Genomic DNA, 24,637 nt, shown 5'->3' with positions numbered 1-24,637 from the left:
CTCTTGTCTATGAAGCAGGTTAAAGGCTAACAGAATGTTGCCAAGAGAACACACTGGTCATAGCAAACACCCTCTTCCAACAACACAAGAGGAGACTCCACACATGGACATCATCACATGGTCAATACCAAAATCAGAGTGATCACATTCTTTGCAGCCAAAGATGAAGAAGCTCTATACAGTCAGCAAAAACAAGACTGGGAGTTTACTGTGGCTCAGATCATGAACTTATTATTACCAAACTCAGACTTCAATTAAAGAAGGCAGGGAAAACCACTACCTTCTGAATGGAAGACCATACCTGACCATTCAGGTATGACCTAAATCACATCCCTTATGATTATACAGTGGAAGTGACAAATAGATTCAAGGGATTAGATCTGATAGACAGAGTGCCTGAAGAATTATGGACTGAGGTTCGTGACACTGTACAAGAAAGGCAGTGAGCAAGACCATCCCCAAAAGAAGAAATGCAAAAATGCAAAATGGTTGTCTGAGGAGGCCTTACAAATAGCTGAGAAAAGAAGGTAAATTCAAAGGAGAAAAGCAAAGATATACCCATGTGAGTGCAGAGTTCCAAAGAATAGCAAGGAGAGAGAAGAAAGCCTTCCTCAGTGACCAATGCAAAGAAATAGAGGAACCAATAGAGTGGGAAAGACTAGAGATCTCTTCAAGAAAATGCGAGATACCAAGGGAATATTTCATGCAAAAATGGGCACAATAAAGGACAGAAATGGTATTGACCTAACTGAAGCAGAAGATATTAAGAAGAGGTGGCAAGAATACACAGAAGAACTATACAAAAAAGATCATCATGACCTAGATTACCACAATGATGTGATCACTCACCTAGAGCCAGACATCCTGGAATGTGAAGTCATGTGTGAGGAAACACCACGACGAACAAAGCTAGTTGAGGTGATGGAATTCCAGTTGAGTTATTTCAAATCCTAAAAGATGATGCTGTGAAAGTGCTGCACTCAATATGCTAGCAAATTTGGAAAACTCAGCAGTGGCCACAGGACTGGAAAAGGTCAGTTTTATTTTCAATCCCAAAGAAAGGCAATGCCAAAGATTGTTCCAATTATTGCACAACTGTACTCATCTCACTCACTAGCAAAGTAAGGCTCAAATTTCTCCAAGCCATGCTTCAACAGTACGTGAACCGTGAACTTCCAGGTGTTCAAGCTGGATTTAGAAAAGGCAGAGGAAGCAGAGATCAAATTGCCAACATCTGATGGATCAACAAAAAAGCAAGAGAGTTCCAGAAAACCATCTACTTCTGCTTATTTTCTATGCCAAAGCCTTTGGCTGTGTGGATCACAACAAACTGTGGAAAATTCTTCAAGAGATGAGAATACCAGACCACCTTACCTGCCTCCTGAGAAATCTGTATGCAGGTCAAGAAGCAACAGTTAGAACCGGACATGGAACAACAGACTGGTTCCAAATCAGGAAAGGAGTACATCAAGGCTGTATATTGTCACCCTGCTTATTTAACTTACATGCAGAGCAAATCATGCGAAATGCTGGGCTGGATGAAACAGAAGCTGGAATCAAGATCCTTGGGAGAAATATCAATAACCTCAGATATGCAGATGAAATGACCCTTATGGCAGAAAACAAAGAACAACTAAAGAGCCTCCTGATGAAAGTGAAAGAGGAGATTGAAAAAGTTGGCTTGAAGCTCAACATTCAGAAAACTAAGATCAAGGCATCCTGTCCTGTCAGTTCATGGCAAACAGATGGTGAAACAATGGAAACAGTGATAGACTTTATTTTTTGGGCTTCAAAATCACTGCAGACAGTGACTGTAGTCATGAAATTAAAAGATGCTTTCTCCTTGGAAGAAAAGCTATGACCAACCTAGACAGCATATTAAAAAGCAGAGACATTACTTTGTCAACAAAGTTCCGTCTAAGTCGAGGCTATGGTTTTTCCACTAGTAACATACGGACGTGAGAGTTGGACCATACAGAAAGCTGAGCACCGAAGAACTGATGCTTTTTAACTGTGGTGTTGGAGAAGACTCTTGAGAGTCTCTTGGCCTGCAAGGAGATCCAACCAGTCAATCCTAAAGGAAATCAGTCCCGAATATTCATTGAAATGACTGGTGTTGAAGCTGAAACTCCAATACTAGGCCACCTGATGCGAAGAACTGACTCACTGGAAAAGACCCTGTTGCTGGGAAAGACTGAATGTGGGAGAAGGGACTGACAGAGGATGAGATGGTTGGATGGCATCACTGACTCCATGGACATAGTTTGAGTAAACTCCGGGAGTTAGTGATGGACAGGGAAGGCTGGCGTGCTCCGGTCCATGGGGTCACAAAGAGTTGGACACAACTGAGCAATTGAACTGAACTGCACTGCCCTTCCTCCCAGGCAACTACTTCTTTAGTTCTGTCAACATACATCAGTAGTATTTGTTCTTGGACTTCATACAATATGTACTCTTTTCTGTCTGACTTGTTTTGCTTAACATAATGTTTCTGAGATTCACCCATATTGTTGTGTATATCAGTAACTCATTCTTTTTCACTGCTGAATACTATTCCATTGTACGAATATACCATAGTTTGTTTATCCATTCTCCTATTTATGGTCATTATGAAGTAAAGACTAAAAGAATATGCTTGTATGTTTTTCTTTGTTGTGAACATGTTTTCATTTATCTTGGGTAAGTACCTGTGAATGGAATTGTTGGGTCAAGGGTAGGTATGTGCTTAAGTTTATTAGAAACTGCCACATAGTTTTCCAATGTGGTTGTCCCATTTTATCCATCTATCTGCAGTGCATTGGGAATTTCTTTTGATGCCAAAAAGTTTACGTCATCAGTTGGTTTTCACTCTTCTGGTAGGTGCGATACTGCATCTCATTGTGCTCTCAATTTTCACTTTCCTGATTCCATCTGTCAGTCTTTTCTGTGACTGAGAGTCTTTTGCCATTGTCTTTCTCGCAGAGGGGAGAGTTCATTGTTAAACTGTAATAGTTCCTCATGTATTCTGGATATAAGTTCTTTATCAGAAACAGGTACTGCCAATCTTTCTCCCAGTCTAAGGCTTACATGTTCATATTCTTAATAGTGTCTTTGTTAGCAGATTTTTGATGAGGTCCAATTGGATGTGAGAGTTGGACTGTGAAGAAAGCTGATCACCGAAGAACTGACACTTTTGAACTGTGGTGTTGGAGAAGACTCTTGAGAGTCCCTTGGACTGCAAGGAGATCCAACCAGTGCATTCTAAAGGAGATCAATCCTGGGTGTTCATTGGAAGGACTGATGCTAAAGCTGAAACTGCAATACTTTGGCCACCTCATGCGATGAGTTGACTCACTGGAAAAGACTCTGATGCTGGGAAAGGTTGGGGGTGGGAGGAGAAGGGGACGACAGAATGAGATGGCTGGATGGCATCACCGACTCTGTGGACATGAGTTTGAGTGAACTCCGGGAGTTGGTGATGGACAGGGAGGCCTGGCGTGCTGTGATTCATGGGGTCGCGGAGAGTCGGACATGACTGAGCGACTGAACTGAACTGAATTTGATTTATTTTCTTTTTATGATGAATGATTTTTGAAACAAATGAATTGAAAAAGTAGACTATTATTTCCTCCCAGACAGAACTCCTCAGTGGTTTCTCTTGTTTTGGGAATAAAACTCCAGTCTCACCTTGACCCTCAAAGCCTTGAATGATTTGGTCCTCAGAAGCTCTCCAGCTTCATCTCACACCCCTTCTCCTTCGACCCCACTGAACCCTCACCACACGAATCTTTCTGTTCCTTGACCACGCACAGCCTGTGCTCACTTTATTTTTTTTTATATTACCTCTTCCATTCTGTTGTTGTTGTTGTTTATTTTTTGGGGGGGTTTAGCGCTTACTGTTCCCTCTGCCAGAAATGCCCTTTCCTCACGTCTTGGGATGGATGGCTCCATCCTTTAGGTCTGGACTCAGAAGGCTAAAGTAGTGATGTGCAATCACCATTGGGCTCACCACCCTATTTCCTTTTCTTCATAGCACTTTCCACAGAGAAATATCCTGTACACTTATTTGTTTACTGGTTTAGTATCCATCTCTCCGACTGGAATGCCAAATCCTTGAGACTAGACACATTATATACTTAGGTGCTGAGCCAGTTTTGTAAGGTGACAAATGAATTTCTTTGAAATGCTAGCCACTGAAAGCTTGGCATATTCCACCATGTACACATGTGTGTGTGTGTGTGTGTGTGTGTGTGTGTGGTACATGGGTGTGTGTGCAGGAGGTGGTAGAACAATGTAGGCAGTTTTGATAAATCAAAGTTTTAAATATTCCAAAGATGTCACCTTTACCAGCAATTTCAGCCTCATGAGTATCCAATCTTTTAATTAACTGATTTGAAGGCATTCATTTGGTTTTGATGTTCCATTCCACATGGAACTTCTCTCTGCCTTTGCATATCCTGATTTCTCTGCCTGGAACATTCTTCTTCTTCCTCCCAGAGCAACATCCTGACTTATGTGGAAACCTGGCTGGCTTCTCCAGAGAGCATCAGGGACCCCTCCTCAGAGCTACTGTGTGCTTTGGAGCTGACTCACTGGAAAAGAGCCTGATGCTGGGAAAGACTGAAGGCAAAAGGCAAAGGAGGTGGCAGAGGATGAGGGATGAGATGGTTAGATAGCATCATCGACTCAATGGACATGAATTTGAGCAAACTCTAGGAGATAGTGAAGGACAGGGAAGTGTGGCATGCTGCAGTCCAAACGGTCGCAAAGTGTCAGACATGACTTAGCGGCTAAACAACAGACAACTAGTACAGCGTTTGTTACTCTGCTTCAACATATCTGTTCACATGACCATTTCCTTCTCTAGACTACGAGCTTCTCAAGGGCTAGGTCATCTATGTATTCCCAGCTCTGGCAAAAGCAAGCAAGCACTGGGCAAATATTTGTTGAACATGGCTATGTTTGTGTCTCTCTAAAATTTGTGTGTCAAATCTTAACATCCATGAGGTGGGGGCTTTGGGAAGTAATTAGGTCACATAGGTGGAGCCCTCATGAATGAGATTAGTGCCCTAATGAAAGAAGCCCCGGGGAGCCCCATTATCCCTTTGGCCATAAGAGGACACAGCAAAAAGATGACTGTCTGTGAGCCAGGAAGCTGGCCCTCATCAGACGTCGGATCTGGCCCTACCTTGATCTTGGATTTCCCTGCCTCCAGAACTGCAAGAAATAAATGCCTGTTGTTCATAAGCCACCCCCTCCACGCTAGTCTGTGCTACGTTGTTTTGGTAGTACAAACAGACTAAGATGAATGTTGAATGAGTGGATGAAGGTGCTTGTACGGATGGTAGCATTATGTCTAAAAGAAGAGAAAACGGTGTCACGTCAATACCCCTACTTAATGATCTCAGAAATAACATGAGCTGGCTTGTTGAATGGCGACTCAACATGATTTTCTCCTTCTATGCTCTCCCTGCATCCACATCTCTAGAATCTCTATTTGCAGAGTTACATTCTACATGACATAACCTGAAAATGAAAGACACTAGCTAAAGATTTAAAAGATTGAAATGATGTAGCCTTTCTGTTCCTATAGAGTAGACATAATAAAACATGAGGTCAGACAGCAACTTTTGTGTGTCCTTCTGCAATTCACTCATTTTAAGCCACAAGGAGCTGAGATCAGCAGTTCGGGTTCCCTGTGATTCATGCATTTCTGATTTTCTTTTTTATCCGAAGTACCAAGGATCTTTATTCTCAAGTCTGATATTTAATCTGTAGCTGTAGATTATTTTGAGAATAAAGGGTCCCTTTATATTCATGCTTTGCAAGTCCTCAGCCACAGAGTTAAACATCATTCTCATAAACATTTTGATTTTCTTATCTTTGCCCCTCTCTCTTGGCCTCTTAAAGAGTTTTGCAAGACATACTTCGATTAGGTTCTTGTGACTAAGCACTGATACACAGCAGTTAATATGTGTGGGAAAACATACTTGTGAAAGAAGACCAATGAAAGAACTGATTCAACAGTCCTTAGGAAACCTTGCCTCTATAAACATTTACCAAGTTAGCAATCATTTTGCAACTAGAAAACCAATATCTGTGTTACCACAAATAATGATGCACATTTGGGATATGAGCTCCATGGGCTTCCTCAGGAGTGAATTTTTTTCTTAAGGTTCCATATGGAAGGGACAATTTGAACAGGTTCTTAGCTACACTAACACATAGCATCTCTACATATTTTCAGGGTTTACAGCAAGCTAACAAGGTAGGAAAAAATACATCCACCAGAATCCCAGAAGGGACTGGAGGAAGCAGCTGGGGCTGACAGGCTCCCCCGCCTCCAGACAGCTCTGGGCAGCGCATGACTCTAGTCACTTGACTGGGGAATCAAGCATGATGTCACACAATATACAGCATTCCTCCACTATTGGCTGCTCTTACACTTATGCTGCACAACCTTCCGAAAAGGGTGCACCAGACTTCTCAGGGACCTGAGGGAAGGCACTAGCATTAGACAGGATAAGCCCACTCCATCTGTTGAAAATCTACCATATTAAGATTCTAGAGGACCACAGAGGTCTTTGGGCCTGGCGTCCATGGGATCGCTATGAGTCCAACATGACTTAGAGACTGAACAACAACAACAAGAGGTATACCAGGGTCTTTCTGGCCAGCAGTGAGAGTCCGGGAGGGTGATATGAGGAACACTGAAAGAGACAACTATATATTTGGGCTCTAGCACACACTTTTATGTGTCTCAGGTTTCCTCATTTATACAACTGGATAAAAGATTACTGTCCCCAACACTGTGCTGTTGTAAACATCAAAAGAGGTAATGAACATTTAAGTGCTTCATGCGTGACTATTCCAACTCCCCATCTATTTATGTCTCTGTGCCTGCATGTGTGCTCGGTTGTGTCCAACTCTGTAACCTTATGGACTGTAGCCCGCCAGACTACTCTGTGCAGGGGATTTCCCAGGCGACAATACTGGAGTGGGTTGCCATTTCCTCCTCCAGGTGATCTTTCCAATCCAGGGATTGAACCTCGGTCTCCCAAATTGCAGGTAGATTTTTTACTGCTGAACCATCAGGGAAACTCATTTATGTCTCTGGGTTCCTCTAACTGCCAACAAGAAAAGCCATGGAGAAAGCTCTTTCCATCATCCTCTTAGTTCAGAATCTCATACCGGTTCTACCATTGATCCAATATTATCCATTTATGAGACACTTATTTAATATTTACACCTGTCTGAGGTGCTGGAGATACAAAGGGGGAGTAATGAATGATCTCTCATGTCAGTCTAGCTGACTTCTGTGATTAACTCTCAATCTCTTTCAAACTCTGAGGGGAAAGAGGAGCATTATTTATTGAGTCTTCAAACCATTGCAACTTAAAGCTCATTCTGGTGACAAGAGTTTGCTGAGCTCCAGATATTATCCCTAAGACAGCAGCAGAAGCATCCAAATGCCATCCTGTGCCAGGGGCTCACTGCAATGACCTTTCCCAAACTATAATACTGACTCCACTGATTAGTAATCATTGAGCACCTGCTGGGCGCCTCATACTATATTATATTCTTAGGGCACAAAACAAACATTAGACATGGTCTCTACCATGAAGGGACCCACAATTTTAGTGGAGGAAACAACTGGAGACTAATGTGTGTCAGGACTCAGTCAGGGACCAAGCGGTGAGACCAGAGACAGGAGAGGTCTAAAACAATCAGAGAAGGATTCACATAGGAGATGAGAATTCAGGTGGCTTAAAGGACGGTGAGAGAACTAATTCTTAGGTAGGTCAATAAGGAGACCAGGACCCTCGAGGAGGAGAAAAGGACAAACTTTTTTTCCACATTCCTTGTCTTAGTCACGTAAGATATTTTTTCTTAACCTCTGAGTTGCAACAACAATCTACTTCCCTTAAGACTAACTTTCTTCAAGCCCAGAGCTAACATTACTTTGCCAACAAAGGTCTGTTTGGTCAAGGCTATGGTTTTTCCAGTGGTCATGTATGGATGTGAGAGTTGGACTACAAAGAAATCTGAGCACTGAAGAATTGATGCTTTTGAACTGTGGTGTTGGAGAAGACTCTTGAGAGTCCCTTGGACTGTAAGGAGATCCAACCAGTCCATCCTAAAGGAGATCAGTCCTGGGTGTTCATTGGAAGGACTGATGTTGAAGCTGAAACTCCAACACTTTGGCTACCTGATGTGAAGAGCTGACTCATTGGAAAAGACCCTGATACTGGGAAAGATTGAAGGCAGGAGGAGAAGGGGACGACAGAGGATGAGATGGTGGGATGGCATCATCGACTCAATGGACATGGGTTTGGGTGGACTCCGGGAGTTAGTGATGGACAGGGAGGCCTGGTGTTCTGTGGTTCAAGGGGTCGCAAAGAGCCGGACGTGACTGAGTGACTGAACTGAACTGAACTGAACTAATGATTATATAACAACAATGTATCTTGAGGACATGTTTCTCCTTCTTAACAAAAACCTTCTGACTAATCCAGAGTTCCAAAGAACAGCTAGGAGAGATAAGAAAGCCTTCCTCAGCGATCAGTGCAAAGAAATAGAGGAAAACAGCAGAATAGGAAAAACAAGAGATCTTTTCAAGAAAATTAGAGATATCAAGGGAACATTTCATGCAAAGATGGGCTCGATAAAGGACAGAAATGGTATGGACCTAACAGAAGCAGAAGATATTAAGAAGAGGTGGCAAGAATACACAGAAGAACTCTACAAAAAAGATCTTCACGACGAAGATAATCACAATGGTGTGATCACTCACCTGGAGCCAGACATCTTGGAATGTGAAGTCAAGTGGGCCTTAGAGAGCATCACTATGAACAAAGCTAGTGGAGGTGATGGAATTTCAATTGAGCTATTTCAAATCCTGAAAGATGATGCTGTGAAAGTGCTGCACTCAATATGCCAGCAAATTTGGAAAACTCAGCAGTGGCCACAGGACTGGAAAAGGTCAGTCTTCATTCCAATCCCAAAGAAAGGCAATGCCAAAGAATGATCAAACTACCGCACAATTGCACTCATCTCACACGCTAGTAAAGTCATGCTCAAAATTCTCCAAGCCAGGCTTCAGCAATATGTGAACCGTGAACTTCCAGATGTTCAAGGAGGTTTTAGAAAAGGCAGAGGAACCAGAGATCAAATTGCCAACATCTGCTGGATCATCGGAAAAGCAAGAGAGTTCCAGAAAGACATCTATTTCTGCTTCATTGACTATGCCAAAGCCTTTGACTGTGTGGATCACAACAAACTGTGGAACATTCTGAAAGAGATGGGAATCCCAGACCACCTGACCTGCCTCTTGAGAAACCTGTATGCATGTCAGGAAGCAACAGTTAGAACTGAACATGGAACAACAGACTGGTTCCAAATAGGAAAAGGAGTACATTAAGGTTGTATACTGTCACCCTGTTTAGTTAACTTATATGCAGAGTACATCATGAGGAACGCTGGGCTGGAAGAAGCACAAGCTGGAATCAAGATTGCCGGGAGAAATATCAATAACCTCAGATATGCAGATGACACCACCCTTATGGCAGAAAGTGAACAGGAACTCAAAGGCCTCTTGATGAAAGTGAAAGAGGAAAGTGAAAAGGTTGGCTTGAAGCTCAACATTCAGAAAATGAAGATTATGGCATCTGGTCCCATCACTTCATGGGAAATAGATGGAGAAGCAGTGGAGACAGTGTCAGCCTTTATTTTTTGGGGCTCCAAAATCATTGCAGATGCTGATTGCTGCCAGGAAATTAAAAGACGCTTACTCCTTGGAATGAAAGTTATGACCAACCTAGATAGCATATTAAAAAGCAGAGACATTACTTTGCCAACCAAGGTCCGTCTAGTCAAGGCTATGGTTTTTCCCGTGGTCATGTATGGATGTGAGAGTTGGACTGTGAAGAAAGCTGATCGCCGAAGAATTGATTCTTTTGAACTGTGGTGCTGAAGAAGACTCTTGAGAGTCCCTTGGACTGCAAAGAGATCCAACCAGTCCATTCTAAAGGAGATCAATCCTGGGTGTTCATTGGAAGGACTGATGCTAAAGCTGAAACTGCAATACTTTGGCCACCTCATGTGACGAGTTGACTCACTGGAAAAGAGTCTGATGCTGGGAGGGATTGGGGGCAGGAGAAGGGGATGACAGAGAATGAGATGGCTGGATGGCATAACCAATTCGATGGACATGAGTCTGAGTGAACTTCAGGAGTTGGTGATGGACAGGGAGGCCTGTCGTGCTGTGATTCATGGGGTCGCAAAGAGTCGGACACGACTGAGCGACTGAACTGAACTGAACTGAACTGAATCCTGTTATTTTAAGATGTATGTTGTAGGAGTGGGTCTAGAAAGACCTTTAAAACCTTGAGATATTCTTTTAATTTATTGGTAGCAACCGAATGAAAAATTATATAAAGCCATACCCAAACTGGTGAGTTGGGGCACGCTCTGCCCTCTTCTGATGTCTATGTCAGAAGCTTTCTCTGTCCCTTTTTCACTGTAATAAAATTTTGGCCATTTGAAGTTCTGAGTGACTGAAACTGTGTCTTTGGTCCCGAAGCAAAATTCTCTCCTTTGGAGATCATGAATCTGACACTCTTCACCATAAGCTATCAATGGGAGGTATTGGGGCAACATGACTAAGGCAGTGAAGGGACAGCAGTATGAATGGAAGCCAGATTTCCAGAGAAGCTGCATGGTGTGTGTGTGTGGTGTTGGATCACAGGGTGGGAAGCTCTGTGTGTGTGTGTGTGTGTGTGTGTGTGTGTGTATGGTGTTGGATCACAGCACGGGAAAGTGCATTGCCTAGAACAGAGTTTAGTGCTAGCTTAGAACAGAGGCCATGGTTATAAATTAAGGAGATGTAGAGCCAGAATGGGCTTCCCAGGTGGTGCCAGCAGTAAAGAATCTGCCTGCCAATGCAGGGGATGAAAGAGATGTGGGTTTCATTCCTGGGTTGGGAAGATCCCCTGGAGGAGGACATGACAACCTACTTCGGTATGCTTGCCTGGAGAATCCTACAGTCAGAGGAGCCTGGCGGGCTACAGTCCATGGGGTCACAAGGAGTCAGACAGGACTGAAGCAACTTGGCACACAAGCACACACACAGAGGCAGAGTATGAAAGATCTTGATTCTGGGCAGAAAGTTTATCTCATGTAGGTTCTTAGGCATAGAAGCAGCAGCAAGGCAGTCACAGCCTTCTGAGAGAAGAACAGGTAAGACAGAGTATTAGGTTTAGCGCCTGTTTGTAAGTGGACAGTGACAGCAATAGTTAAAACCATATAAAGTCCACTTGTTTACTCCTTGACTCCAGAATCCACAAAAGCAGGTCATACTTTGCACGTATTATAGGAAGCATTTGAAGAAAACAAGGACTTGGTACTTACCCAGCAAGTGGAGGACGGATGTTGCCATTGCCTTTCCAAGAGCATTGGTGGCAGTGCAGACATAGGTTCCTTCATTTTCAAGGGAAAGGTTCTGCAACAACAGGGATCCATTGAAAAGCAAGGAAATATTGTCACTCAGAGATCCTCCTTTCTTCAACCAAGTTACATTAGGCTGAGGGACACCTTTGGAATAAAAACAGATATGACAAAGGCAAATTCCTTTAAGAACAGAGCCACAGAACCATATGACAAATACCATTTAGCATTCTGACCACAAGCCAGCAAATGGGTTTCATCACACGTAATAGGAAAAATGGCTCTTTCTATTTCTACCACTCCAGCAAATGGGTTTCATCACACGTAATAGGAAAAATGGCTCTATTTCTACCACTCCTCTATGGCAGGTGAGGGATGCTGCTGAAGCAAAGGGCTTTGGTCAGCTGAGCACAGGGGTAGTTTACATCTATGAGTCAAAGAACAGGAGCCAAAGAGGGTGGGCTAGCTCTGCAATGGAACGGGAGAGTAGTCTGAAGTTGAGTAAAAGTAACGCAAGACTGGTTGGAAAAGAGGAGCTGATGAAGCCAGATCAATGTGGAGGCAGAGAAACAGAGAGAAATTTCTAGCAGTGGGTTGTCAAAAAGAAGGTTTTCGGAAACAAAAATATCAAATATGGATCGTTAAGTGGCCCACTATGCACAGGCAATGTGACATTCCTCCTTCAGGAAGAATACAAAATCTTTAGGGAAATAGATTTTGCTCATCCCCACTTTTGTGAAAGAGGATAATATCAGGGAACACAAAGAAGGGTTGCGTTTTACATCTGGGTCAGTGTGGGGTGAACAGACTGTACTGACATCTCAGGACACAGAGAGGAACATGAGGGATTGAAAGAATTTCTTCCCTCACATCGTGAGAAGTCTTGATGTCTCAGCAGTTTGCTGGGCTGTGGGGTGTGAAGCTCAGAGGACTCGCCTTAGGTTCCTTCTTAAAAAATAAGTCCATTTGCATTTTTCTGAATTGGTGTCTTTTAATTTTTTAATTTATTTTTTGGCTGCACTGTGCGGCATGTGGGATCTTAGTTCTCTGACCAGGGATTGAGCCTGGGCCCCCTGTATTGGAAGCACAGAGTCCTAACCACTGGACCACCAGGGAAGTCCCTCATTTGATTCTTAAGAGCTGGGGTGACCTTGGATGATGTCTGAGATCCAGCAAGGTTACTGGTTTTGAGGATGTCCCATCTTCCTACAGTGCTCTGCCGAGAGAGACTGACAGACACCGCAAGGCTTTCTGACAAAAAAGAGATGTCACTGCTCTAATTATGAAATCTGCTATGCATCTCACAAAAGGCAAAACACATGCTTCATAAACCCTTAGATTCTCACAGTCTTTGTCCAACTCTGGGGAAGCAGTCATTGCTAGCTGTGTCTTACAAGTAAGGAAGCTGGTCAAGGCAAAACCAGCCCAGAACCTAAACATCCAGAGAAGTGCTAATCACAGGTGTACTTATCTTTTGCTATTTTTTCTTTTCAAATATAAACACAAGGAGAGGTTAAACTTCCCTAAGGACACCAGCTAGCAAACCCTGGATCTGAAATTCACACCCATGCACTTTCCTCCAGAACTTACTTCTTAACCACAGTGTAGGTAGGTCCTGTATATTTCTTGATAGATTACTAGGCATCTTATATTTTTCACTTCTATAGTAAGCAAGCTCTTTTAAAATATATTTTATAGTTGTTTATTGCTGACACTTAGGAAAGCCATAAACACTGGCATATTTATCTGGTATCTAATTATCTTACTCAAGTTTATTTTGAATAGTTTTCAAGTAATTTTCTTCTTTTTTTAATAGTAAACAATCATATCACCTCTATGTAATGACAATTTTATCATTTTTTCCTATATTTATGTCTATGAAAGTGAAAGGGTTACTCGCTCAGTAATGTCTGATTCTTTGCAACCTCATGGACTGTATAGCCCACCACGCTCCTCTGTCCACAGAATTCTCCAGGCAAGAATACTGGAGTGGGTAGCCATTCCCTTCTCCAGGGGATCTTCTGAACCCAGGGATCGAACCGATGTCTTCTGCGTTGCAGGCAGATTCTTTACCATCTAAGCCACCAGGGAAGCCCTATGTAACTACTGCATTGCATTAACTAAAGTCTCTAGAATAGTGCTGAATAATAAATTAGAGCAGGCACATTTCTTGCTTCCAGCTCTAAAGGGAACATTCAGTTCAGTTCAGTTCAGTCACTCAGTCGTGTCCGACTCTTTGCGACCCCATGAATCACAGCATGCCAGGCCTCCCTGTCCATCACCAACTCCCGGAGTGTTTTATCCTTAAGCAGGTGGTTTGCTTTTGTTTTCTGATAGCTATCAAAGAAATTTCCTTGTAACTCTAACTCACACGGAAATTTCTAAAACTTTGAGTTAGTATTTGTGAAAAAGGGAAAGTGTTAGTCACTAAGTCGTATCTGACTCTTTGCGACCCCATGAATTGTAGCCCACCAGGCTCCTCTGTCCATAGAATTCTCCAGGCAAGAATACTAGAGTGGGTTGCCCTTCCCTTCTCCAGGGGATCTTCCCAACCCAGGGATCGAACCCAGGTCTCCTGCATTGCAGGTGGATCCTTTACTGACTGAGCCACTGGAGAATTGGCTTTTAAAAAACTTAAAATATTTAAACCTATTAGTTTTGAGTACAATTTTGACTATATATCTTATACTTTGAAATGAAATAAATCATTACCATTATTTCATTCATTCAAAAATTTTTACAAAATCCCTATTATGTGTAAGACTCTATGCTGGAACTAAGGATATGATGTGCACTAGGTTTCCTCAAGAAACTTAATTTTAGAATGGGGCTTTGCAGTGGAACACATGATTGCAATAACATGACACAAGGGCTTCTGATAAACACTGGATGCCACTGGCATGTAAAAACTGTATTAATGCAGACTGGAGAGAGGGCTAAGATTTTAACATGCAGGAACAGCTAAGCTAATACATGAGGACAAGGGGGTGGGAATTGGGGAAAATTGTTTTACATAGAGGGAATGGTGCACAAAAAGGTATAGACATGAGGGAAAACATAATGCATCTGGGGAATCATAAATTGAGTTTTTTTATGACTGAAGTTTAAAGTACATGGAGTGGGATTAAGGAGAGATGACTAAATAGGTAAGCAGGTGCCCATAAAATGAAAATTTATTAATATCATCCATAGTAAGGAGTTTGGTGGAATTTATCCTAAAGGAAATAGAAAATGGCTTAATTATTTGAAGCAGTGGTAACATATGTGATTGGTGCTTTAGAAACACTGTCCTGGATGTGACGCAAATGGGGACGAGTCAGGCAAGGGTCAGCAGGACTCTCTCTCCAGTCTGCATTAAATACAGTTTTTATGTGCCAGTGGCATCCAGTTGGTCACTGAACCAACGGAGGTGAGACACAAAAGGGTGGGAGTAGGGGAACCAGAGAAAATAGATCCACTTAGTAAATACTCAAGAAGAAAAACCGATAGGACTTGGTGACTGATTGATACAGGGCAGTGGAGCAGAAAAAGGATTTAAGGAGGACATGCAGATAGAGGGTTAACTGAAACAGGGAAAATAAGAGGAGGAGCAGCCCTGCATAGAGAATTTGATAAACTTTTTTTTTCTTTTAAAATAACCGCATTTTATTATGAGGAGAGGAGGGGAGTTTGGGGTAGAAAAGACACACGTATATGCACAGCTAAGTCTCTCCACTGTTAACCCCAAACCATCAGAGCATTGTTAATTGGCTATACTCCAATACAAAATTAAAAGTTTTTTTTTTTTTTTTTTAATACTGTAGGCTGCTTCGACAAGCACAAAGGTTAGAGAGACAATCAGGAGCTGAGCTGAATGACAAATTCATCTGCATGAGGCTGCTCCTTCAAAACTGGGACACGTGGTTGCTTCGGCTACTGTACAGAAGCCAACACAGAGAGACAGAGTGGTTGAATGGATGAAAAATGAAGAGCCATCCATATGCTGTCTACAAGAGACTCCCTTTAGATGTAAGAAGGGCAGTCCAAGACGGGGCGGGGGGGATATATGTGCATATACGGCTGATTCATTTTGGTCTACAGCAGAAACTAACACAACATTGTAAAGCAACTATACTCAAAGAAAAAGAAATTGTTCTTCTCTGCAGTGTATAACTCTGGCTGTCTTCTAAAGAGAGTGATGCTTTTCCTTTAGAACACTTTGGAAGGTTTAGCTGCATGCGTGTGACGGCAGGGGCTGTATAAGAGGGAGAGAAGAACTTCAAGTTCCCATGGCAATCCCAGGAGGTTAGGGGTGAGGACAGGAAGGCTGAGGGTGAGCAAGAATAGAGAGCAGTAGGGCTGAGAGGTGACATGCCTTTGCCATGATCCCTGAATCTTTGGCTTTTTTTGAAATATTTGCCAAATGCTTGGTGTTCATGGATGTCTTGCTATGAACAGAAACTAGTCAAGGAAGTGAGTTGTGCATTCTTGGCTGATGGAGGGCAAACGAGAGACCACCACAGGTCTGTGTCAGAGTGAGTGAGAAGCAGAGGGCTCAGGGCAGTGCAAGCTCCCCAAGGATGATGGGAGTCACTTCCAGAAGGCTTTGGAATTTCCAAACCCTGCAAATGATAGGGATCATAGATAATTCCACTTTATTTATTGTTAATTGAAGGATAATTGCTTCACAACATTGTCTTGGTTTCTGCCACACATCAACATGAATCAGCCACAGGTACACCTATGTCCCCTCCCTCCTGAACCTCCCTCCCACCCCTTGAGGTTGTCACAGAGCCCTGGTTTGAGTTCCCTGAGTCACACAGCAAATTCCCTCTGGCTATCTGTTTTGCATATGGTAGTGTATATGTTTCCATGCAACTTTCTCCATTAACCCTCTCCTTCCTCTCCCCCTGAGTCCACAAGTAGAGATAATCCCACTTTAAACCTAAACCTCAGCATGGCAAGGAGTATAGGATACTGAGTTTACACAGACTGTGATGTTCTACACAGATGAGGGATTTCAGAAAATAAAGCCAGAGTTGGCAAGCTTGTAGATGTCGAAGGGGAGACAAAGGTCTCCAGCACCAAGGGAAGGAGCATCTCAACACCTAGAGCATCACCATCACACATGGGGATGTTTTCCAAGAACTGCAGAGGCTGGGGGAAACTCGGGCAGAATTCTTTATGGTTTTTCAAACCTACAAATGTTTGCTCTGTTGAAAAAGCTATAAAATATCAGAAATAGTTTAAACTTATTTATCTAACCTCAAAGACAGGCTATTCCCCTCAAGACTTACAGCTCTGAAATACTCAATGTTCTCTTTCCACAATGCTGAAATCATTTTTGGAAGGCAAATGTTATGGGGGAAAAAGTTCAGATCTGGAGGGGCTGTGAAACACGTGTTATAAAATGTCTGCACCTCTGGGGTGCCTTTAAAATAGTCACTGTTTAAAAACACATTCCCTTCATCCTTGAAAGGCCTATGAAATATTCTACACTATAAAATCCTTTGGCCTCTTCAGACTGCTCTAAAATGCTAGATTTTTCTGTCAATGGATTACATACATTATACTTGTATGTTTTGTTCATTGGTTGTTTCCTCCAGCTACTCAACACTCAGAAAATATTCTGTATTTTTTCCCCACATATGAAAATTGAAAGTTTAAGCTATCATTACTCACCTCCAGGGGATGTGAAGAAATGATGCTGCTGGTTTATAAGATTAGAGGTGAATTGAATACAGTGTAGGCAAGGCACAAAGGGAGTCATTACTAATAAAGAAGACAAATAAACAAGAGTCCACAGTTTCACTGTCAAAGAGAATATCTCAAAGCTACTAGCACAAAGGGTAGACACCCTTCTCCGCTGCAGAGTCTCCACAGTGTAGGACATTCTGCAAAGCATTTTCTTCTTCTGAGTTAGTTGCAGACTCTTTTGTTCTTTTGGCAGTAAATACAGTATAACTATGGGTTTTGGTTATAAAGGACCACCCATCAATGATGCCATGTCCAGAGGGTGTGTGTGCACTCGGTCGCTCACTCATGTCCGACTCTTTGTGACCCCATCAGCTGTAACCTGCCAGGCTCCTCTGTCCATGGGATTCTCCAGGCAGGAATACTGACCCAGGCAGGCATACTGGAGCAGGTTGCCATACCCTCCCCTCCAGGGATCTTTCTGACCCAGGGATCGAACCTGCGTCTCCTGTGTCTCCTGCACTGGCAGGTGGATTCTTTACCACTGAGCCACCTGGGAAGCCATATCCAGAACTTCCTCCACATACAAGGCTATGGCTTTTACTATTCAAAGAATTCTCTCAAATAGAAGAAATACTTCCTCTTCTCTAGTAAAATGATGTCAACAGACTTGTGTAATCAGACTCCCAAGTAATTTGACCTGAGGACCTTAGAGACAATCTAGGTCATCAGATCAACCCCCAGTTTCATCATCAAGAGTCCTTCCTCAAAGGTTTCTTTTTTAAATTGTGTTTATTTTTTCACCCCAGTTTGATGCTTTTTTCTTTTTAAAAAACATTTTTGGAAGATAATTGCTTTACAACATTGTGTTGCTTTCTGTCATACCCTCAAAGGTTTTTTTTTTTTTTTTATTGGAGGCTAATTACTTTACAATATTATATTGGTTGGTTTTGTCATACATTGACATGAATCCACCCCGGGTGTACATGTGTTCCCCATCTTGAACCCCCCTCCCACCTCCCTCCCTATCCCATCCCTCTGGTTCATCCCAGTGCACCAGTCCCGAGCATCCTGTCTTATGCATTGAACCTGGACTGGCGATTCATTTCACACATGATAATATACATGTTTCAATGCCATTCTCCCAAATCATCCCACCTTCGCCCTCTCCCACAGAGTCCAAAAGACTGTTCTATACACCTGTGTCTCTTTTGCTGTCTCGTATACAGGGTTATTGTTATCATCTTTCTAAATTCCATATATATGCATTAGTATACTGTATCGGTGTTTTTCTTTCTGGCTTACTTCACTCTGTATAATAGGCTCCAGTTTCATCCACCTCACTAGAACTGATTCAAATGTATTCTTTTTAATGGCTGAGTAATACTCCATTGTGTATATCTACCAAAGCTTTCTTATCCATTCGTCTGCAGATGGACATCTAGGTTGCTTCCATGTCCTCGCTATTATAAACAGTGCTGCGATGAACACTGGAGTACATGTGTCTCTTTCAATTCTGGTTTCCTCAGTGTGTATGCCCAGGAGTGGGATTGCTGGGTCATATGGCAGTTCTATTTCCAGTTTTTTAAGGAATCTCCACACTGTTCTCCATAGTGGCTGTACTAGTTTGCATTCCCACCAACAGTGTAAGAGGGTTCCCTTTTCTCCACACCCTCTCCAGCATTTATTGCATGTAGACTTTTGGATGGCAGCCATTCTGACTGGTGTGAAATGGTATCTCACTGTGGTTTTGATTTGCATTTCTCTGATTATGAGGGATGTTGAGCATTTTTTCATGTGTTTGTTAGCCATCTGTATGTCTTCTTTGGAGAAATGTCTGTTTAGTTCTTTGGCCCATTTTTTGGTTCAGTCGTTTATTTTTCTGGAATTTAGCTGCAGGAGCTGCTTGTATATTTTGGAGATTAATTGTCAGTTGTTTCATTTGCTATTATTTTCTCCCATTCTGAAGGCTGTCTTTTCACCTTGCTTATAGTTTCCTTTGTTGTGCAGAAGCTTTTAATTTTAATTAGGTCCCATTTGTTTATTTTTGCTTTTATTTCCAATATTCTGGGAGGTGGGTCATGGAGGATCCTGCTGTGATTTATGTCTGAGAGTGTTTTGCCTATGTTCTCCTCTAGGAGTTTTACAGTTTCTGGTCTTACATTTAGATCTTTAATCCATTTTGAGTTTATTTTTGTGTGTGGTGTTAGGAAGTGTTCTAGTTTCATTCTTTTACAAGTGGCGAACCAGTTTTCCCAGCACCACTTGTTAAAGAGACTGTCTTTTCTCCATTTTATATTCTTGCCTCCTTTGTCAAAGATAAGGTGTCCATAGGCATGTGGATTTATCTCTGGGCTTTCTATTTTGTTCCACTGATCTATATTTCTGTCTTTATGCCAGTACCATACTGTCTTGATGACTGTGGCTTTGTAGTAGAGCCTGAAGTCCGGCAGGTTGATTCCCCCAGTTCCATTCTTCTTCCTCAAGATTGCAAAGGTTTTTAAAAGGTGATTTTTGGGACTTCCCTGGTGGTCTAGTGGTTAAAAATACACCTTGCAATGCAGGGGACTCGGGTTTGGTCCATGGTTGGGGAACTAAGACCCCACAAGCCTCAAGGCAACAAAGTTCAAGTACCAAAATTACTGAGCCTACTTGCTCTGGAGCCCGGGTGCCACAACCAGACAATCCAGGCGCCACAAGGAAAGATCCCGGGTGCTGCAACTGAAAGTCAATGCAGCCAAATAAATAAAAATGAGCTTTTCCTGTCACAGAGGAAGGGTGCCAGCAAGTCCTCTTCCTAGTGTGCTCATCCCTGACCTCTCAACAGCCCTGAACTTCCACTCTGCATGGGCCCAAGCAGTTCTCTTTAGCTCCGACAGTCACATCTTGTGAGCACTACGTCGAATCTCATAGTTCCTGACAGATGTATCTCAGTTCACTGGTAGACAGTGTCTGCCAGGGTCCCATTATATAGTCTGGAAAGGGCCTGTGAGAGTTATACTATTTATTATTTCAAAACCCAAAACCCTCTAGGGTTCCCGGAAGAATAAGAGTCAAAGTTGGTGCAAATCAAGCATAGTGATAACACACTGGAGTTAATCAGTGGTGAAAACCACTGACCCTGGCACAGGGAAATCCCTCAACAGCTCAAATAGGGACAGTCTTGGGACATTCAGAGGCCCTTCCTGGTATACTGGATTTTTTTAATCCATCAGTATAACACTGGGGCGTAAATGAACAAGTAGCTTTGATATGTCCCTTAAAGCTACATTAATTGTACGGCTTGTTTGGCAGTCATGTACCAGGACCTACAAGTTGATCTTCCTCCTGTCCCCACCAAATCCTGCAGAACCTCATGTGGGTGGCATCAGTGGAGCTCCCAGGGTGAAACCTCAAGGCCTGGTGGGCTCCCCAAGGTTCCTCCTCCCCTTTCCTCCCCCCTCGAGGCGTGGGCTCTTCTCCTGTGTCTGAGTTGCTCCACTTCTTCTGTGCAGTGGTTCCCTTTGCCTTAGGAGTGATGGGGAGTAGGATTCAGTTTCCCCAGTGCCACAGCTTTGACTCTTCTTGGAGAAGAAAAGACAAAAGCCCTTCAACGTGCAGGTACCGCTGCTCACAGCAGCTCCTTCTCCAGCCCCGAGAACCTCACTCTTCTCAGCTAACTGTGTGTAACGCGAAGATTTTCTGTGTGTCTTCCCTCCCTCTTATCACTTGGAAAATTTCTACTGATTCTTAAAGCTCTCTCTTAAGGCTGCTCTTCACGACCCTCTCTGCCCCTGAAGCTGAGTTCTCCTTTGCGGAACTCTGAACGTGTTGACATGCCTGATTCCACCTCCAGAACGAGCCCAGAGCATGGATCCCACCCTGCCCTTTAACCCAAGCCTCCGGTTCACTCCTTGTTCCCCACTGTTCCCTGGGGGAGAGGCTCTCATTCTGAGAACATTTGAGGTAAGTTCCAGGAGACTCTTTGGCCCCACTTACTGGCTAAAGCACTGGTTCTTAACCTTGGCTGCACATCAGAATCGTCTTGGGAGCCTTAAAAAACCCCATTCTCAGGCCATATGGCAGAGAAATTAAATCAAGCTCTCTCAGGGCAGGGGGGATGGGGTGGGAGGTATGTCCAGGCCTGAACTGACACTGTATGTGTCAGGTACTCAGTCAACATCTGACCTTTTTGCGACCCCATGGACTGTAGCCCATCAGGCTCCTCTGTCCATGGGATTCTCCAGGAAAGAATACTTGAGTGGGTAGCCATTCCCTCCTCCAGGGGATCTTCCAGACTCAGGGATCAAACCCAGGTCCCCTGTATTGCACGAACATTCTTTACTGTCTGGACCACCAGGGAAGCCTCAAACTGACACTATCCACGATAATAAAATGATTTTTGTTTATTACTTGCCAGTCAGGAAAATAACCACATGGATGTTGAATTATCACAGAACCAGGGAAAATAAATGAATGAAAAATAAGAAAAATTAAAGGGGCTCCTAAACTGGGATATTACTAGAGATGTTGAAGTTGTATTTGGGTTCTTTGTTGTCACACCAGAATGTGGGCTGTTCTCTCCACAATGACAGTTTTTCTTTCATCAATAGTGTCTGAATGCCTTTTTTTCCAGCCTGAACCAAGAAGCCCTCATGCTTTTTAAAATTTCTGGAGGTTGAATTCCAGTGAAATTTCCTTTCCTTCAGTCCCCACCCAGTGTGGGTTCTGTGTACCCCTCTCTCTTACCAGGAAGGCACAGTTAGGGCCAAGGAGTGAATGTGGACAAACGAGTCATTCAAGGGCTTCTGATGGTCCTGTGTGTTTTACATGAGAGATGCCTTCAGCCTCCATAGCCATCCTGAGCTCTCCATCCATGTCCGGGGGTCTCACAGCATCAAAGAGTTGAAGTCGAGACCCATGGGACAGACAGCAAGTAGGGCCTTCCTTACAGGTAAGTAGGTATGATTGGTTTGAGGCCTTGGCTCTTACTGCCTATATTTTTTATCTTTTGGCCCCACCACGTGGCATATGAGACCTTAGTTCCCCAACCAGGGATTGAACTCCCTGCATTGGCAGCATCGAGTCTTAATAACTGGGCCACCAGGTTAGCCCCTCTTACTGCTTTTAAAGAAAAGCTCCCTCACTACTCCCTAGCAGATCTCAGACAGGTCTGGGGAGCTCTGCACCAGACACCCTGGCTTCTACTCCCACCACATTCTGAGGAGCCAGGAGAACTCAGGCAGGCCCAGCACCACTCAGAGACACGTGGGAGTGAAGCCACTTGTTACATTAGAACTCCAGCTTCAGATGCCAAGAGGAGACCTGATGTTGGAAAGTAGGGCGGAGGAATTGAGCCTCTGCCTCCAAGATGAGCATGCAGTCCAGCAAGTTCTGTCAGGGCTGAGTCACCTCCATCTAGAGGGGCTTAGTGAGTCTTCATATCAGAACCGTGCTAATGCAAAAACCACGGGGCGGGGGGGAAGCTGTGGTAAATCTGATATAAGATATCACTGTGCAGAGGTTATACATTAGTTTGGGAGCAGGAACCTGCCATAGGTCATAAGCCCTATTCTAGTATTCCAACCAACGGTTTGCAAACAGTAGCAGAACCAATTCTTAAAAAAAAAAAAATTTTTTTTTTTAAAATATAAGGAAGTCCAATTCACAAAACTGAAAAAACGTGGCAGTCTTTTAGTTACACTGTTATATTGGGGGAGAGAGTTGGTTTATCCACTGGTCTGCTGATGGTACATAGAAGAGAGGTAGGTAGTTATTTGCAGGGTAGAGAATAAACAGGTACAATGTGAAATGACAAGCTCAAAGGCCTGTGGGTCAGCTGTTTTCACCATGTAAAGGGCTGAAGGTTACCATGGGGCTGGGTGTCTGAAGTTTTCAGGACAGACACATATTGGTGGGACCGAAGGCAAGAACAGGTGTAGATATCTAGGGATGAAAGCAGTGTTGCTGATGACAGGACTGGCCCATGAGAGCTGCAGTCAGAATGCTTCAAGAGATGGCAGGACTCTGTAGACACAGAAGCCCAAGCACACGGCTCTTTTGCAATAAGAATGACATTTGCCAGGTGCTTGAACAGCCCTTTCTGTTTTTCATTCTGCACATCTAGCTCTTAATACCATATTCCAGCATTTCTTTTTTAAAATTTATCTGGCTGTACTGGGTCTTTGCTGCAGCACACGGGATCTTTAGTCACACGGGAACTCTTAGTTGTGGCCTGTGGGATCTGGTTCCCTGACCAGGGCTTGAACCTGGCCTCCCTGCATTGGGAGCACAGGGTCTTAGCCACTGGACCACCAAGCAGTCCTCCAGCATTTCTTTCTACTTCTTGATTGTATAGATACTCATGTTTTCTCCAAATGGGAAACTGAGATAGATCAAAGACGAGAAGAAAATCATGTTTCAAGAAGCATTCAGGATAGAGCTTTAGCAGATCCTCAAAGAACAGACAATTGGTTTACAAGTGAGCTTTTTCATCTGATAGACCAATAACCCAAGTGTATCAGCCTTAGGTGAGGCAGTGAGGAGTCGTTACCAGACCGACTTGCCATGTTCCTTTCCTGCTACTGCAAACAAGGGGGGACCTCCGTCCTGGGGACAGAGGGGGCAGACTTGGTCGGACCTCTGGCCTAGTGCTGGCTGGCACCCTGTAGGCCAGCCTCTTGGTGGACTCTGCCTGGAACCTAGAACTCCCACACCAGACGGCCCTCCAGTGAGTCTGGGCCCTGGTTTTGCCCATCCCTAAGGCCCTGACGCCTTGTCCCCAAGCTGCAGCACCTCCTCGGTCCTGCCTCAGACCTCGGCTTTGACCCTCTCCTCTCTGGTTAGACCACCTGGGTTTCCATTCTGCTGCCTCAAGCCCAGAGCCTCGTCCTCCCTCCAGTTCCTCAAGAGTCACACACTTGGGAATAAATCTCAGCTCACGCATCTGAGCATGTTTACTCATTAACTATACAAAGATAGCAATGATACCCACCTCACAGCCTGTTCAAGCTGACACATGTTAGGGACTCAAGTTAGGGTTAGGTTAAGGGCTACGTATTCTGAAAGTTATATGCAAAATGTTGTGGGTAAGTATATTTTTCTGGAAAGAGAGTCTTTTGTGTGTGTGTGGTGGGGGGAGCAGAGGGGCAGCCAAAGGGATTTGTGACTTAAAGATGTTAAATCACCGCCATTGAGTTCCACACCATACAGTATAAACCAACACTTGATGGGGGAAAATAACTGTCAGAGAGATGAGGCTGTGCCCAGGAATTCAAGCATATCATCTTGTTGCACAGCAAAAACTGTTCTCAAAATCCTCCCCTGGAATTATTAAAGCCAATAAAGAAAGCTAATAATTCACTTACACATCAACAAAACTCTAGGTGTATTTCATAGCATTCTAACTCTAAAAGAACCCCAATTAAGAGAGTACCTTTAAAACTATACAATCTATTTCTTCTGAAACTGATCTCCATCCCTTATGTATGAAAGGCTTTCCTTCTCTCTGCTCAACTCATCGAGTACCCAGCCCCCTGATGCTACCTGGTTAGAACCTTGC

General features: G+C 43.4%; 1 protein-coding gene across 5 annotated transcripts in view; it reads right to left on the bottom strand.

Moving 5' to 3' along the window:
- Nucleotides 1-24,637, bottom strand: part of LOC129550338 (ADAMTS-like protein 3) — a 408,047-nt gene that overhangs the window by 36,638 nt on the left and 346,772 nt on the right. For all 5 annotated transcript variants that reach the window (XM_055417913.2, XM_088829596.1, XM_088829595.1 and 2 more), the window contains one exon: nt 11,389-11,571. In XM_055417913.2, coding sequence (XP_055273888.2) covers nt 11,389-11,571 — 183 coding nt within the window. The remainder of the gene's footprint in view (nt 1-11,388; nt 11,572-24,637) is intronic.

Source organism: Moschus berezovskii, chromosome 21 (genome assembly GCF_049115385.1).
Source record: "Moschus berezovskii isolate FMDL1 chromosome 21, NW_MosBer_1.0, whole genome shotgun sequence".
In the NCBI taxonomy this organism is placed as follows: Eukaryota; Metazoa; Chordata; class Mammalia; order Artiodactyla; family Moschidae; genus Moschus; species Moschus berezovskii.
This window is presented reverse-complemented; position numbering and strand designations above follow the sequence as displayed.